This window comes from Capsicum annuum, chromosome 9 (assembly GCF_002878395.1).
Source record: "Capsicum annuum cultivar UCD-10X-F1 chromosome 9, UCD10Xv1.1, whole genome shotgun sequence".
In the NCBI taxonomy this organism is placed as follows: Eukaryota; Viridiplantae; Streptophyta; class Magnoliopsida; order Solanales; family Solanaceae; genus Capsicum; species Capsicum annuum.
In genome coordinates this window covers 73952088-73970591 of record NC_061119.1, presented here as the reverse complement: position 1 = coordinate 73970591, position 18504 = coordinate 73952088, and the positions used below count along the sequence as shown (strand labels likewise).

Here is an 18504-nt window from a genome sequence, read left to right as displayed (position 1 = left end):
ACTTTGTCTTAGATTGTTACCTATATGATTCTGTATTGTTCATTTGTTCTAATCATTTACTTCTTTACTAATAAGACTATTGTTTCCTTTGAGTCCAAAGTCTTGCCAGGTTGACCTTGTAAAGGATGGAGGACATACGTATTTCATTAGATTTCTTGACAGTGTGGAAGCTTATCCAGAGCAAAGGGCAATGGCTGCATTTGTTCTGGCAGTCATTGTGGATGGTCACAGACGGGGTCAGGAGGCCTGTACTGAATCGGGTCTGATACATGTCTGCTTGAAGCATCTTCAGGGATCGACACCTAATGATTCCCAAACTGAACCACTTTTTCTTCAATGGCTGTGCCTTTGTCTGGGAAAACTGTGGGAGGATTTCACAGAGGCACAGGTACTAGGCTTGCAAGCAGATGCACCAGCATTATTTGTGCCTCTGCTGTCTGAGCCCCAACCTGAGGTTTGTTGTTTAATTTTCTGTTAAGTGGTTGCAAGCGGGTCCTCGATGAAATATTCATATTTTGACTTTTAGATTTAAATTTCATTATTTCAGGTGCGTGCTGCAGCTATTTTCGCTCTAGGGACTTTACTTGATGTTGGATTTGTCTCAGCTAGGGATGGTGTAGGAGGGGATGAAGACTGTGATGATGAGGAGAAGGTTAGGACTGAAGTCAGTATAATTAAGAGCCTTCTAAGTGTTGCTTCTGATGGAAGCCCTTTGGTTCGAGCGGAGGTTGCTGTAGGTATGCGTTTTGCTGAATCTTCTCCCTGAAGACTGTTCTCTTTGATACACTTGTTGTTCTCACACCCTCAGTTCGCAATATTTGGTCTATATTTCCTGGAAGGAAAAATATTTTTGTTGCAATATTATTTGAAAGGTAACATTACCTTTCTCAAAAAAAAATAAAAAAAATTGAAAGGGTTTGCCATTATTCTGTGTGATGAGGTGCCTTATGCATTTTATCTGTCTCAATTATGAATTTTGAGACATCTTTCACTTTGAAGGATTTGTTATTTTCCTTTTGTTCCTGTTTTGATTACTCTTCTTTTGAGTCGAGGGTCTATCGGAAACCACCTCTGTACCCCACAAAGGTAGGGGTAAGGTCTGTTACATCCTACTATACCCAGACCCTACCCGTGGTTTAGCACTTTGAAAGAGGAACCTAATGCCAATGATTACTGCCATGTCACTTCTTTGTCCGAAAATCTCTGCTTTGCTTATAAATAGAAAAGAAAAAAAGGTTATCCATGCCTAAATGGTGTCAACTTTACTGTGGTTGCTCACTTGTATTCTTAGTAGTGCAAGTAATTCATCCTGAAAGTTGCATTTCATGCTTGGTGAGTTCTGATTCGTAGATGTGAATATAAGCTTCCTTAAAATCATGTCTAGTTCTCTGATTTAACATCATTAGTCCTTTCTTGATCTTGTGTATACACCATGCAGTATTGTCTTTTTAGTGCTATGCACAGAATTCTAACTGGTAGGAGTTGCGTTCATGTTCTACCATCTTTTGCAGCTTTGGCACGTTTTGCCTTTGGGCATAACAAGCATCTGAAGTCAGTAGCTGCTGCATATTGGAAGCCTCAGTCTAATTCCTTGCTAACTTCCTTGCCTTCTTTCGCGGTCAAGAGTTCAGGTAGTGGGTATACAACCCCAACTCACTGTATTCCACCTGGAAGTAGAGTTCCGTCTCCTATTCCTCCTTCATTGAGAGTGGGGGGTGACAGCCAGTCCATATCTCGGGATGGGAGAGTTTCGACTAGCAGCCCCCTTGCAACACCCGGTGTCATACATGGATCTCCTTTATCTGATGATTCTTCTCAACTTTCTGATTCCGGAATCTTGAATGATGCTGTTACCAATGGTGTTGTAAATCATACAAGATCAAGGCCTCTAGACAATGCACTCTATTCTCAGTGTGTTCTGGCTATGTGTGCCCTGGCAAAGGATCCGTCACCACGTATTGCAGGTCTTGGCCGGAGAGTCCTTTCCATTATCGGGATTGAACAGGTTGTTGCCAAATCTGTTAAGTCAGCTGGTGAATCCACAACAGTTACAAATGCTGGTTATGCTGGATTGGTTCGATCTTCATCTTGGTTTGATATGAATGGAGGTAATTTGGGGCTTCCGGGAGATTTGGTCCATTTTTTTTTTCCTGGATGAATGTGATTCTGGTTCATATTTTTATTGTCCATTTGCATCCAGAGGTCCACTAACACAGAATATTTAATATCTTTTTTAATAACTTTTCTGATGTGACGCTGGCATCATTTAATACGCTTTTTAATTGGACTGTTGTTGCAGGACATTTACCTCTGACTTTTAGAACTCCTCCTGTTAGTCCCCCGCGGCCGAGTTACTTGACAGGAATGCGAAGAGTTTGTTCTTTAGAGTTCAGGCCCCCTCACCTAATGCACTCTCAAGACTCAGGATTAGCTGACCCGTTGTTGGGGTCTGCTGGATCTTCTGGAGCTTCAGATCGCAGTTTTCTTCCCCAATCAACCATCTACAACTGGAGCTGTGGCCACTTCTCAAAGCCACTTCTTACTGCAGCTGATGATAGTGAAGAGATGATTGCTAGAAGGGAAGAGAAGGAAAAGATGGCCCTTGACCTCATTGCAAAGTGCCAACACTCTTGTGAGTCTGTTCACGTTCTTTCATTTTTGCACCCATACCTTCTCTTGTTTGAGTTTTCTCGTAATTTATAGGTAATGAAATCTTTATCAAAGTATTCTATATAGAACAAAGTCTAAATTTTAATATGACCATTTTTTGTTTCTGTTTCAGCGGTAAGCAAACTACACAATCAAATTGCTAGTTGGGATACTAAGTTTGAGACTGGCACCAAAACTGCTTTGCTGCAGCCCTTTGCACCTATAGTTATTGCAGCAGATGAGAGTGAAAGAATCAGGTAGAAGAATCTGATTGACCTGAATAATCATTATTGCTGTAATAACTTGTTCAGATAGTATAGTTTGGTTCAGGTGTTACCTTAATTGGAGCTGCATAATCTGCACTTTCGACCTGCCTAGTTGTCTGTCAATGAACAGTCAATAGTGGAAAGTTTGGATGCAAGTCAATCTAAACGAACACAAGACGTACTGGAAATATGCTCCCCCCCCTCCCCCTCCCATACACGCACACACCCAAAAAAATAGAACTAAGTCAGTCATAGATTAGAGTTTGAGTTAGGTTCTCTCGTTCAGTTATAGCAAATTAACAGATAAAAGGGTAGTTAATGACGTTTCAATCTGTTCCATCAGAGGCATTGTTGTTGTGATTGTTAACATAAAGGAGGGTAATTTGTGATGTTAATTATTCCTATTTTACTGCTTCACTATACCTGTATCAGTTCATAGACTGTTTTTAACCCCTCCCTAGGAGCTCCCACCCCTTTTTGCTCGCTTGGTGACTAGAGCACACAACCGCTAGGTTAGAAGTGAGGGGTGCTTACCTCCGAGCAACTTCCTCTTGTCATTCGTGGATTTTTCTCTTTCAGTTTCTTATATTTGTTGTTCTCTTGTCAGTCTGATATCTTTTACTGTGTTGTCTCAAATCTACTAATGTTTCTTGCCATTAAGTTTGTATGTGATGCATAAAATATCATGCTCCTTGTGTCTTTATGAACAGGGTATGGAATTACGAGGAGGCTACCCTTCTTAACAGCTTTGATAACCACGGTTACCCTGATAAAGGAATTTCAAAACTCTGCCTTGTTAATGAGCTAGATGAGAGTCTGCTTCTTGTTGCTTCAAGTAAAGCTTTGCTGCAACAGACATTTATTCATGTTGTTCATTGATGTTGAACATTTTAACAAACTTTTGTTTATAAAAGGTGATGGGAACATCCGGATTTGGAGAGACTATACTGTAAGAGGCCGACAGAGACTAGTTTCTGGATTCTCGTCCATTCAAGGTCAGAGACTTGGTGTCCGTAGTGTGAACGCTGTTGTGGATTGGCAGCAGCAGTCTGGATATCTGGTAATACTATGTAACATTAGCTATTCAGACATAAATATATGAATGCACAAGTACCTTCAATTTCCATTTTGGTTAGATGTATTTCTTTTGATAGGTAAATAGTTTATTAAAAGAAATCATCGAAGGGGGGGTCTGTTGTACAGTCATGTATAGAAGACCCAAACAATAACAACAAACCTGGTGAGAAGACCCAAACAAGAGACTCAAAATCAAAGAAATAACTGAACAAGACCGTGTATATGATACAAACAACAACAACTACTTACCCAGTGTATTCCCACAAAGTGGGGCTCAGTCTGGATGATATATTCTTAAAATGCCTCTGAATTTTAATTGTAATTTTTCTATTTTGTGATGCACCATGCTCTTTTGTATTACAATTGTACTATTGTGTTCTAATACAACTTTTTCAATTCGTTACCAGTTTTCATGTGATGAAGTTTCGTCAATCATGACTTGGGATCTTGACAAAGAACAGCTTGTTAATACTGTTCCAACATCCTCAGATTGCAGCATCTCAGCATTGGTGAGTTTTCGACATTTCCCTTAAGATTTTATGGCATTAATATATATGATCTGTTAGAATATGAGTAGGAATAGGAAGATCATACAGAATCCTACTTGGAAAGAGATTGTAATGTAGTGTCCTATTAGGAAAAGGATTTGACATGTGGTGTCTATAAATAGGGCCGCAATGTAATAATGTAGTTACAACAATTCAATGATATTTTTCTCTTATATTTATCACATGATATCAGAGCTTCTACGATCTTGGTAGAGAATCAAAGAGCTTCCGCTGCCGGCGGGCGGATATAACCCATATATGTCGCCCGTCCGGCCAATGATCATGTTAGCAAAAGTTAGGCCACCGCACTTCTTTTCCTACTTTCTCAGATCTAATTTGCATAGTACCGTGCATCTTTTCAGTCTAATTTCTCAAATTTGAGTTGCATAGCATCGTGCGTCTTTTTGGTAACTCCTTAGATCTGATTTGCGTAGTTCCATGCGTTTTATGGTGGCTTTTCAGATCTAATTAGCGTAGGGTCGTGCCATCATTCCGAATCTACCCATATAAGTTCTCTTTTTCAGTAGGGTTGTGCCGTCATTCCGACCCTACCCATATAATTTCTCTTTTTCAGTAGGGTCGTGCCGTCATTCCGACCCTACCCATATAATTTCTCTTTTTCAGTAGGGTCGTGTCTTCATTCCGACCCTACCCATGTAATTTCTATTTCTCAGTAGGGTCGTGTCATCATTCCGACCTATCCATATAATTTTTTCTCAAATGGTGACCACTTTTCAGCCATCAAATCTATTAATACGGCGCATGTGTGTGTACCGGTCAGTTCTTTGGTGACTATCTTATTCCAAATCTACTCATCTTTTGTTTTCGAGATGACCTTTATATTTTATACCAGTTTCCGGCAATTTTCCAGCGACACATTGACTTTCCGATGTTTACTACTTTTCGGATCACGTTTTCAGTGTGTTCCGTTTCAGTTGAGGTCTCTCAGATGTCCAAAGCAGTCCTTATCAGTTTTCTTGCAGATATTTTCACCAAGTCCCTCACCAATCCTTGTATTAGTTACATCCATAACAAGCTTGGTACATATGTCTTCTATGCGCCAGCTTGAGGGGGAGTGTTAGAATATGAGTAGGAATAGGAATATCATATCAGAATCCTACTTGGAAAGAGATTGTAATGTAGTGTCCTCTTAGGAAAAGGATTGAAATGGAGTGTCTATAAATAGGGCCGTAATGTAATAATGTAGTTTCAACAATTCAATGATATTTTTCTCTAATATTTTTCTCTTATATTTCTCTCTTATATTTCTCACATGATCAATTACCATGAAGATTCTAATGCTGTATGTCTGCACTACTCAGCATCAGCAGCTCATTTTGATGCAGCATGAGATGCCAAAATCCCATATTTCTTCAATTGCTATTTTAGACATTTTTATGTTAGCGCAATGTCTCGGGGAAGTTGTCTATGCCACTTGAAATGCATTATTTGCACTGAGTAAAGATTTTTATGTCATTTGTTTGTGGAAGATATTTTGGAATCTTGTATAAATTCCTGAACTTGTTTTTGTTCAAGTCTCTCAAGATGTTTTCTCAAAGTTTTTTTCTTCTTAAAACTGTTATGTGAAGAAGTGTTTTTAGGATGTTTCCCAAACAAAGGTTTTTTCTCTCTCTCTCTCACAAAGCACTCCAGATCTTTAAAATACTACAAGACTATCTTGTGCATCTTCTCTATGCACATACTTTTTCCAGTATACTTTTTTTCTTCAATAACTTTTTCCTGAAAAATGTTTAAACTGCGTTAGTATATTATGTGTTCGACAGTTTTTTTTTGTGCCCAGGGACAATATTTTGAAGGAAGTTGTTATGGTACCTCTTTAAATAATTAACTGTAATAGTTAATATATCCCTATTTAGGAAGGTCTAGTTGTATGGGGGAGCTGGTATGCGGAAGAAGCAGTGGTCTTTTCCATTGTAATACCTTGAACAGAGAATAACTTTAGAGTTATTCGACTAAGTTCATGCTAAATTTAGTTTGATGTATCAGCTAAGTTTGAGAATAGAGATGTATCAAGAGCCGTTACTTCCATCTAAAAGGCATAACTTGAAACACATGCTGATTCAGGTTTGGTCAAAGGTGTCTGCCTCTTGATTTGAACTGCCTTATAATATGGTAAGTCAAATAAACTTTTAAGGCTATAAAAGGACGTCATACAGATTCATTTGTAATGCTTAGGGCTGGATGAAAGGGAAGTTAGGATGCTCCGGTCGATCTTGCTTTAAGTAAATAGTCACGGCTAGTCTTCTGAAAGGAGATGGTTGTGGATCCTATTTATAAACGCTACATTCCAACCCTTTTTTCAGATAGGATTCTATATACTATTCCTATTCCTATTCGTGCTCTTATTCTAACACTTCCCCTCAAGTTGGTGCATACAAGTCATATGTACCGAGCTTGTTATAGATGTAATTATTATGAGGATCAGGACCAGTGAGGGAGTGAGGGATAGTGAGGGATTCAGTGAAGATATCTTCAAGAAAACTGGTAAGGTTTGCTTGATAGGGTGTGCATCGGTTGATTCAATTTGGTTTTATGTATTATCAGTTCGGTTTATCAGTTTTTGATTTTTAAATACGCCAAATCAATAAGATATTTTTTATCGGTTTTCGGTTTATCGATTTTTGGTCCTTAACGGTTCGATTTTCGGTTTAATCGATAAGAAAATGCGTGGAAAACAAATAGATGTATTTTTTCCTATTGAATAATTATATTCTATTCAGGATGCCTATGTTAGTGTGACATAAAGCAAGACTCAATTAGTAAATATAACCGACTAGTTAATTAATTCAAATTAAACAAGCTTAATTAGTATATACTTTTGGAACCAAATAATAGGCTAAACTGATCTTGACTAATCCAATCAAATAAACATACACGTTTTTGTAATTTTTAGCCCAAAAAGGAACAAGAGAATCAATTTCCCCCTCTAGTATTTGGTTTTTATGTTTTCAGGTTTTGTAGAAACTACAAGGCATAGAGTTATATGTGCCTGTGCGCGCGCGCGTATTAAAAATCAGCACTCCCAAATAGCAATAAACCAATAATATTTTTTTGGGTTCGGTTTTGGTCGGTGCAAGAACTCCCATTTTTTTTTTTTTTTTAATGTTTTTATGTTATATTGTTATTTGTTCTGAGCCGGGGGTTTATCGGAAACAGCCACTCTACTTCTTCTAAGGTAGTGGTATGGACTGCGTGCACTTTACCCTCCCTAGACCCACTTTGTGGGAGTACATTGGGTATGTTGTTGTTGTTGTTGGTTTATTGGTTAGTTAAGTTTTTGCACACCCCTACTGCTCGGGACATCTGTCGACCTCAGTTGAAGAGGAACAAACTGAAAAGTGGTCGGAGAAGTAGTAAACGTTGCAGAAAGTTGATCTGTTGCTGAAAAATTGCTAGAAATTGGCATAAAATATATGGGTCATCTCGACCTGTGGTGTTGGTTTTTGCACGACATTGACGAAAAATGAACTACATAAATCAGATCTGAGAAGTTACGGAAAAGACACACCGAACTACTTAAATCAAATCCGAGGAGTCACCAGAAAGACGTGTGGTGCTACACAAATCGATATGAAAACGTACACCTGAAAGATGCACGGTGCTACCAAATTTGATATGAGAAAGTAGTCACGTCCTCAATGAAGATGCACGGTGCTATGCAAATTAGATATGAGAAGCCCACCGGAATGAAACACGGTGCCCAGCTTTTGATAACACGATCATTGGCAAGATTGGCAGCATATATGGGTAATAGCCACTCGCCGACGACAGAATCTCTTTGATTCTCTATCAAGATCACAGAGGCTCTGATAGCATGTGAGAAATATATGAGAAAAAATTATTGAATGATTGTATCTATGTTATTACACTGAAACCCTATTTAAAGACGTACATTCCAATCCTTTTTCCTAGTAGGATTCTATATACTATTCCTTTTCCTACTCCTATTCTATCCCAGTTTCTATTATGCAGTACCCTCGAGTTTTTTGCGCCTGTCCAACTAAGCGATAACATATGTTGCTTAGAATTTGACTCTATTCATTCTATTTCTGATGGATGCTTATATTTTGTGTCACTCTGATGTTCTGCAGTCAGCTTCTCAAGTTCACGCTGGACACTTTGCTGCTGGCTTTGTGGATGGATGTGTCAAACTATTTGATATTCGAACGCCTGAACTGTAAGCTTGAAGCTTTTACTACGTTTGGGTGGTTCTCTTTTCTTGCTACACAAGTTCTATAGGATAATTGATGTGATGGCATGGGCATTGCATTATCCAATTTTTGGGTCTCTTTTTTTTTTTTTTTTTGGGTGGGTGGTGTAGATCTGTAGGAGAAGCTTTTGTCTTTTGGAGTATGATTTGTAGGACTAAGGAGATATTCATCTTTTTCTTGATTTTATTTGGCGGTGAGTTCAAATTCAGTACGCCAGGATGTGTATCCGTTCTAGTAATTCCTCTTGCATGTCAGCAGACAGACTTACATGCATACAATTTTGTTCGTGCATGAAATACTCGTATCATTTCTCATTTAATGTTCAAATTGTATTTATTTAGGCTTGTTTGTGCATCACGACCGCACACCCAAAGAGTAGAAAGAGTTGTGGGGATCGGCTTTCAACCTGGACTTGAACCAGGAAAGGTGACCACTGTTATTTTCTTCACATTTACTCTTTGATCTTCTTTTCTATATCGGCATACCAGTAATCATTCTTAATAAAAATAGAACTGTAAGGTTCTGTGTTAACAAATATTTTGTGGAAAGAAAAGAATGCCTTCTAACTGTTTATTTTGTTTCTTAGATCGTCAGTGCCTCTCAAGCTGGTGATATTCAGTTCCTTGATATGAGAAATCTCAAGGAAGCTTACTTAACAATTGATGCTCATAGGGGATCTCTAACGGCCCTAGCTGTTCATCGTCATGCACCCCTTATAGCAAGTGGTTCAGCTAAACAGCTTATCAAAGTCTTCAACCTGGAAGGTGAGCAATTAGGCACCATAAGATATTTGTCCACCTTTATGGCTCAGAAGATAGGTTCGGTGAGATGTCTTACCTTCCACCCTTATCAAGTGCTGCTTGCTGCTGGAGCAGCAGATGCTTGTGTTTCAATCTATGCTGATGAAATTGCCCCAACAAGATAATTCTCTGGAAACATTCACCATTGAGAAACAAAAATGTTTACAAACAGCAGTTGAGGTGGTCAGGTGCAAAAATGAACCGTTGACATATCTGAAACACTGATCAGCTCATTGAGGTCTTGTGCTACTTATTCATTGAGCCTCTGCAGCGACTAGTGTTGCCAAGTTGGAAAAAATCAACATATTGGAGGAGGCCTTAGCAAAATAATTTGATAAATAGGTAAAGGAAGGTGTAAATATCCGTTAATTCATTGTTTCTATTTTGTAATTTTCTCGGTGTGCTTTAGTTGCCTACTTTCGTTATCTCCCTATGGTTCTTTGGTTCAATTTGTACAGAACTACATAATTTATATATGTTGTTGGCAGGCAGTGTTCTTGTGTTCCATTGTTTTATTTTCAATCTTTAAACGAAGCTGAATGGTCAATTATGGTGTTGTCAGTAAGTGGGCATAATGTTAAAACATTTATGTATCTAGAAAGATTAACGAAAATAAACCCTTTGGAGTTAAGCTTGCCCTTTACCACAACGCCCTCAAGTCTTCAAGTCATACAAGTCTACAAAATAGCCTCCAGCGGTAAAACTCACCCTTAAGGCTGAAGCACAACTTCCCAACTAGTTTTCCTTTAATTTCCCAGAGTATTTCAGATATCTATTCCGGTAATAAGTTGACTTCAGTGGCTTCAGTATGAAGATGCTATAGGATAACTTGCAATAAATGACCGTTATAGTTGGTGGTTTTGTTTTTTTGTCCCTCACAAGAAAAATCTTATAAAGTCGGACTCTTTGTTTATGCATGAAAAGAATACTTATTTGTCCTCTTTATACTTCAAATATATTTAAATAATTCTTTATGTTTATTTATCTTTCAATTTTTATGTTATTTTAATTTTAATTTTAATTTTTTTGATCCCTTTTTTTTTTTTTTTAAAGTTTTCTCAACCTTTACCTTTTTTCGTTTTCTCCTTTCAACTATTTTCTTATATATTTTTCTCAACCTTATTTTTTTTTATTTTTTGTTGTCTTTTTCTTCGTTTGTTCCTGTTTTCTCGATCTTATTTTTTTCCTTTATTCCTCTTAACTCCTAGTTTTTAATTTTTCTTTTTAAGTTTTCTCGTTTTCTTTTCCAGATTTTTCTTTTTTTCTTTTCCCTTTTTAAGTTTTTTTTTTCTCAATTTTTATTATTGTTTTCTTCAATTTTTTTCGAGCAAGTTATGCTCTTTGAACAAGAGTTGACACTGATACATTGTATGTTGATTAATGATATATTCTATGATTGTCTTATTAGAGGCAAGACTTAAGGATTTTCAAACAACTATTTATGTCTCATGAGTAAAAATTGACACTGCGATATTATGTTTTTGTCATGAAATGTTTTACAACTCTTTTCTTAGAGGCAAGATATAATTCAATGACTTTCAAATAACAAGATAGGCTTTACATGCAATAGTTTACACTATCATATTGTGTCTTGATTTACGAGATATTTTTTTAACTCCCGTCTTAAAAGTAAGTCTCAACTTTAAATCTTTCAAATTACAAGTTATATACGATGAATAAGAGTTGATATTATCATATTGTGTCCTGATTTATAAAATGTTTTATAACTCGTCTTAGAGTCTAGACTTAGCCACAACTTTCAAACAACAGGTTATGCCTCATGGACAAGATTTGACAGTCACATTGTGTCTTGATTTATGAGATGCTCTATAATTTGAATAAAAAATTTTCAAACAAAAAATTTCGTTCTATGAATAAGAGTTGTCACTATCATATTGTGTGTTGATTTAAGAGATGTTCTCTAATCTTGCCTTAAAGGCAGGACTTTGCCCGTAGGACTTTCAAACAAGTTTAAAAAAAAGAGGAAAAAATAAAGGTTAAGAAAAAAAAATAATTATAAAGATTGAGGAAAAATATGAGAAGAAAAAAAATAAAAATAAAATTTGACAAAAATAAAAATAAAAATTACGAGAAAATAAAGATTGAGATATATGAATTAAAAAAAGAAAAGAGAAAAAATAAATAATATTTGAGAAAAAAAGAAAAAGAGCAGAAAAATTTAAAAATAAAAGAAAAATAAAGATTGAGGCAAATGAACTAAAACAAGAAAAAAAAATAAAAGTTAAGAAAAATTAAAAAACGATAAGAAAAAAAGAAGAAATAAAAATCAAAGTTGAGACAAATAAACAAGATAAGTGTAAAAAATATTTAAGGTATGATAGAGGCAAAAATGTATTTGTACTATGAAAAAAAAATAAAAAATTAGTCTTCCAAGATTTTTCTTATGGAAAATAATAAAACAAAGCTAGCCACTATGAGGTTATACCATATAATTTCCTGGATGCTATAGGCTTCACTCAAGTCGACCAAAAAAGCTCCAACTTTAAGCTAATCCAATCGGCTACATAGGCGATCTATGACGTTGAAAATGAATTTACAGATTCATCAGCATAAAGTTTTGAAGAGATTCAAATCCTTATTGTGCCAAATAATAATCATCATTAAATGACATTATCACAGGCCCTCATGGATATACTTTCATTTTGAAAACTGTCAAAGCTCACCAATTTAAGTAAACCAATGCAAGTGACTCGCTGCAAGCATAGAGGCACAAAACCTAGTCCCACAACAAAGGAGGATGGGAAAACAAATCAACTCCAATGGTAACTTCAGTAACAGATTTCAAACCTCATCACTCTTTAAGAGATTATTTAAATGTGGCATGACATAAACACGGGTGATGTAATAAGCCAACGGCCATAACTAAATCAATCTTATTACACTATTCTGCCAGCGAACTCCAAAAAAACAAATAAAGTGAGGGTCGAGAGGGAGGGGGAAGGTCCAATCATGTACATCATATTGACAGCATGGTATAGAAGAGGTGCCACAAATACTTGCTCATTTTCGTCCGCCAACCATACTTGGGCTGTTAGTTCCTGATAAACCAGAAGATGAGTTGTGTCTTTGATCCCCGTTGCCAAAAACATTAAGATCTTCAAACAACCTATAAGATGGAATGAAGGTTTTTTGTCCAGAAGCAGGAGTTGTCGTCTTGGGGTGGAGAGGAACTCGAGTGTCACCATTAATAGCTACACCATTGCTTCCCATAGTAGGAAACGAGTTAAAATTCTGTATGGATCTAGGGCCTTGCAAAGGCACAGATGCATTTGTGGTTGCTTGTGGAGTTGAGTACATGAAGGTTGGTCTAGCTGAAGGGCTTGGATTGCTAAGATATCCGGGAGTTGCTGCCCACGGAGGAGGTGGATAAGCAGAGTACTGCAGGAATTGAGTCTGAGCATGTGGTGGCAACTGTTGAGACTGAGGATGAAGTTCTAGCTGAGTTCTAGGTTGTTCGTTCAGTTCAGATTGCAAAGGAGACTGTGGAAGCTGTTGTGATGTATGCTGAGATTGTAACGGAGATTCTTGGGGTTGCTGTGGTTGAGGCTGATTGGATGGTTGGGGCCGGGATTGATGATGAATTTGTGATTGAGGTTGGGGCTGAAACTGGACTTGGGTTGGGTGTTGAAATTGAGGTTGGCCTTGGTGTTGATATTGAGGATGAAACTGCTGGGGTTGGGGATGAGCCCAAGGAGCTACATAACTGTTAAAGCTCTGATCTTGATACCCGAGATAAGTTTGAGATGCATATGGATTCCCTTGAGTGGTTGAGGCAAGCGGTTCCTGATGTGTGTTTTGAGTGGCTGAAGCAGAATTTTGTGGTGTTTCGGGATATACACTTGGTGACAAGGTGAGGCTCAAGAGGTCAATTATGTCTAGTTCTTTCGTGGGTGTAGAAGTTGCAGGTGGATCATGAAGAATTAATGCATTGTTTGTGACAGGATCCATTGGTTCTGCAGTAAAATTGCTAGTATTGGCAGGGACCATTCCTTCACGTGTTAGGGCTGCTGGACTTGTCTTTGAATGTCTGCGTCAGCACAAGCATGAATATCATTAGAGTCGGCAAACTACAGCCATAAAACCAACATATAGTTGCGAAAAAACAACTTTTGATTTCCAATAACTTTTACCAAATCCAAATAAAAGTCACTAGTCTTTCTACTGAGCACTACCCAATACCCATTCCGTAATCTGTCCTCTCTGATCCTCTGGAAAATCAACATGACAATTAAAAAGTATTCTAACAATGAGTCATGGATGAGTATTTTGAAATTTCCCTCAGATGGAAAGTGTAATAACCTGCTAATCTCTCTACATACTTGCAATGTGGTGCTTACAATTAGGACTAAAAGCAAGTATCTGTTATCTCCATATTTACCTTCGAGCTAATTGGGCAAAGTCATCTTCCTCATCTTCCTCTTCATCAATTTGACCTGCGGTTGCTGGAAGAACTGGTGCAGAAGGTTTGGCATCTGCTGTTGGACTAGGTGATTTAACTTCAGCAGGTTTGAGGCTTGGATCATTCATTTCTCTTGCTGAGATGTTATCGTTAGGGAATTAAGTTGGGAGTGGAGAACCAGAAGCTATTGCATCATGTTTAGCCAGTACAGTTTGGAGGTTATCATTCAACTCAAGACCCTGGGCCAGAAGTTCTTCATCCCTAAGACAAATCAAAACAAATTTTAACAGAAGAAAATATACTGAAAAAAGGAAAGGAAAAGCACCAGTCTAGTACTCTAGTTAACATTTGCATCACCATTTTTCCCATGAACACCATAAGAAACAAAAGACAGAATTACCCCGTCGTTGTTAACATTTGCATCAACTTCTTCTGGTTAGAGCGACACCGGTCAACAAGATCAACTATAACTTCGTCTTTTACAGCCTAGACAGATGAAAGATATCAAAGGGTTAAAGAATTTTTATTCATGAGGTGCATGAAGGAAGAGTAGAGAGGTTACATACCAAACGATCGCCTGGGGTCACAGCTTGTAGCATATCAGCCAACAGATCAGCAATATCCCTCATAGAATTTATGCTTGACAAGCTGCAAGGTGAAAGGTTAGTTTACATATGATAGTGTGAATCATATCACAAACCACCACAGTGCAACAACATACTATCAATAGGTCAGCAAAGGCCTAATTAACTTACCTTAAGTTCCCCACCTCTGCTGCCATTGCCTCGTCAAGTCTTGTTGAGGAATTGATTGGCATTCCATAACCAGGTTGAGGTTGTCTTGGTGCAGGATGAGTAACAGGAGGAGTAAAGATTGGAGCTGTATCAAATGAAGGCTTGGGATATTATAGCTTTGATACCAAATATATATCACTTCCGTAACTTTAAACAACATAGGCTCTAATACCAATTGTAGGGGGTGTGGATTTATGCGCGGTAACTTTACTAGGTAATAAATAGTTTTAAGCTGTATTTATGTATTGTGGACATTTGCAATATCCATAAAAATTTATCCTATATTTGATTTCATGGTCATTTAATAAAAATTGACCTTTTCCTCATCTATCCAAGACTTAGAATTCTCATGTCTATTTTATTCTCATATGTATCTCAAAAGATAAAAACTAAAGAGATTGTTGGGCTTCCTAATTAAAGCGAGGAATTATTTCTTATTAATGACACAACTTAAAGTAAATAAATATCCTCAATTTGATAATTGGAGAAGCACGGCTGAAGAAGTTAAAAGCTAATAGGCTTTTCAATTCTTCCTTAACTCAACTACAATAATTGTTATTAATTATTAATGATACTCAATAAATAGAGTAGAGTATTGCTAATTCATGAATTTAATAATAACAAAAAATAGGCAAAAATTCAAAGAAAGGAGAAAAAAGATAAATAGAAATGGTGGTCATAGAGAGGTGTTACATCATCCTTGTCTTGTTTTTCTTTATATATATATATATATATTGATTACGTTCTTCGTAAGAGAGATCTTTATTTTTATTATTTGCTTTATTTTATACATAAATAATCTAAAAAATTCATTTAAATTCTATTGTAATCATAAAAAGATAAAAGATCTCATTTTCTCAAAACTAAATAATGAAAATTTCACCTATTCAATTAAAGCTTCATATTTTCCCTTCAATTTGCTGAAAATGTAAAAAATTCAAAATCTTCAAAAATCTTGTTTTAACTTCCCTTTCATATTATAATTTCACATTTTTCAAACAATAACAGGCGAAATAGCCCCGTGGACATTTGCACTTGTCCTGGTTTGTAAAGTAGATACTTCCTTTACACTTTTATCATCTGGACCCTTTAACCCGTCAAACCAAAATATTTTAAACCCTTTACCCATTAAAACATAATATTTTAAATTAGTTTTTCATCCGACTAATATGAGTGTAATACACTTGCCTACACGTGGCATGCCATGTCATTTTTCAATGACACATAGAAAATTAAATATTCAGAATATATATAAAATATAAATGATATTTAAAAAAAACAAAATAAGCTCCCCTCCCCCCACCCCCTCATTCTTGTCTTCTACATTCAATCCGTACTATTCATCAATTTTGGGTTCAATTTTTGAAACAGTTTGAATTTGAATTTGTGGGTATCACTCCCACCACCACACACTTCAACAAATACCTTCTCTTCCTTTCGAAATTCAAATAATTCAAACTCATTAGCCACTTATTCAAATCCAATTAATTCAAATCAAACTTCAATTCACACAGAATTTTTATACAAGCCAAATAAAGACTTGTTAAATCATCGATTCAACAACTTTGTAAAACAAAAAACTCCGAAAAGAAGTTGTTTGGACTCCAAAATTATTCAGTAAGTGATGAAATTTTTCTTTGTTCGTATACGTTTTTGTAATGCCCCAAGATCCCATACCGAGACGTCACACTGTGCTTATGACCCCGAAGAACCACAAGCTAACCCTTTACTGATATCTGTACTTGTGCACTGCATAATATCTGAAATAAATGTGAAAACTAGCCATAAGGTTCAACACATCTATGAATACTCAAAAATGAATACTAATACATCCGTCTAAAAAGCCTCTAAAATGTCTGAAATGTAGAGTTGATAGGACAGGTCCCCAACTAACTTCGTCTACTGAAAATATAAACAAAGCCTGATGCAATAATAGTAAAGTGAGATTCGTCCTCAAAAGAAGAGAATTCACTGCTACGACTACTGCTGCTGACTAGGACTGAACTGCTGAGAAAACTCTGGGTCTCGTGCCTCTGAACCTATGGTGCCAAATAAAACACCGTAGCACAAATGCATCAGTACAGAGATGTACTGAGTATGTAGATGGGGTAAGGCTAAAACAAGGGCTCATACATACATAATATCTGAACTGAATTATCATAAAAATGTCGCACGAGAACACATACACATACATGAATGCATAGACCGTAGTCACAATCATCACAACTCTAGAGACTGAAACTTGGATACCGCCTTACTGCAGACTAAACTCACTACTGACACGGAGATACTGAGACACTGGCTCATCTGATACTGATGACTGAGAAACTGGATGTACTTATATCGATGACTGAATTATGCACTTACTGCTCTCGACTGACAAGATTAAAGATCAACCTCTCTAACGGATGATTAAGGAAACTATTATCAATGGTAAGGAAATGATCATATCTAAATCTGACAATAAGAATACTCAATAGAATCTGAGACTGTGATCAAGTCTGTCTGGCGGCATATCTCTAATATGATATCAAATAACTGTATATGAGACCAAGCCTATCTGACGGATGGTCCATGAATTAATGAAACTAGCTAAGTTCCTTATAGAGATAGATGACTGTATCTGACAGTCCTGATTTCTGAAGATTGATACTGAGACTGAATCTCAAACTGAAATTGAAACTAAAACTGTGGGAAATAGTTACTTAACCAACATTCCCCAACCTACCACGGGTGGGGTCTAACCTATAACCCCAACTGGAAGAGTGTCAATACCGTGCCACGGGTAAAGACCTCTATCTGGTCAATCATCTCTAACGGATGACCCTTACTAGGAAGTCGACCTAAGGCAATATAATAGTTAAATACTCTCTCTCTCTGGAGGTTATAGCCTTTTACTGACGGTAACTCTTGTATCCTGCGCTGGCTACGCAGTTCTGGAGGTCAGGGATTGCTACTAATGACTCTAGCCTCTCTCTCGCTGAATGGGAGGAGCCCCTATCCCTTCTCTTGCTCGGTGCTAGTTTCTACTCCCAACTGAAATACTCTGACTGAATTCTTAACTGAACTGAATCTGATACTGATCATGTTTATCAAATAACTGACTGAGCTACGGTGAGATCACTTAGTTCCGTATCTGATGAAAATGGTATTGAATCACGGTATCTGACTAATGATACAGAGCTTGAATAGATTATTCGATCACTACTAAGATTAGAATTAAACACTTGCATACTATTAGATCTGAGCTGAGTACAGATTTGAGGCTAGATTACTAGCGATACGGAGATTACAGAGATTACTGAGATTTCTGAGCTTTCTTACGCTCTGCAATTATCTGAGGATACAGAGTTATATAGCTCACTGAGTTCTGAGAATCATGGCTTGACTGAAATTATCATGAAGCCGACACGGGCTCTAGACAACAGCTAAATTGTGGGGTATAAATACCCCCAGGACTAGATAACATAAAATAAAGCATAATCATTCTTCTATTACCACAACCATTTATTCATCATCGTCATCATCACAATCATTCATTCATCATCACAGTCATTCATTCATTCATCATTGTCATTAAAGTATCTCTTCAAGTATTTAGGAAACATAACATACCTTCACCTTTACAATCATTAAGGCATCGCGTCAAATATTTAGGAAACATCAATATATACTAGCGTAGGGAAACATGCTATTAAATTATACTTCCTTCAACAAG

The 18504-nt window shown here is 36.9% G+C and overlaps 2 protein-coding genes across 2 annotated transcripts in view; one reads left to right on the top strand and one right to left on the bottom strand.

Moving 5' to 3' along the window:
* Positions 1 to 10063, top strand: part of LOC107842546 (regulatory-associated protein of TOR 1) — a gene marked incomplete in the record, with an annotated part of 31904 nt that extends 21841 nt beyond the window's left edge. Inside the window, 11 exon segments of the mRNA XM_047396848.1 lie at positions 101 to 454; positions 548 to 737; positions 1512 to 2108; positions 2300 to 2632; positions 2783 to 2906; positions 3626 to 3750; positions 3830 to 3975; positions 4400 to 4501; positions 8653 to 8738; positions 9114 to 9198; positions 9359 to 10063. Coding sequence (XP_047252804.1) covers positions 101 to 454; positions 548 to 737; positions 1512 to 2108; positions 2300 to 2632; positions 2783 to 2906; positions 3626 to 3750; positions 3830 to 3975; positions 4400 to 4501; positions 8653 to 8738; positions 9114 to 9198; positions 9359 to 9697 — 2481 coding nt within the window.
* A 2307-nt stretch (positions 10064 to 12370) lies between these two features.
* On the bottom strand, positions 12371 to 14894 carry LOC107842545 (TOM1-like protein 6; the record flags this gene model as incomplete). Its single annotated transcript, XM_047396847.1, is given in 5 exon segments — positions 12371 to 13620; positions 13972 to 14253; positions 14393 to 14478; positions 14559 to 14640; positions 14748 to 14894. Coding segments are annotated over 5 exon segments (1624 nt in total), but the record flags the coding sequence as incomplete, so codon positions are not given.
* Between the last annotated feature and the right edge of the window lie 3610 nt (positions 14895 to 18504).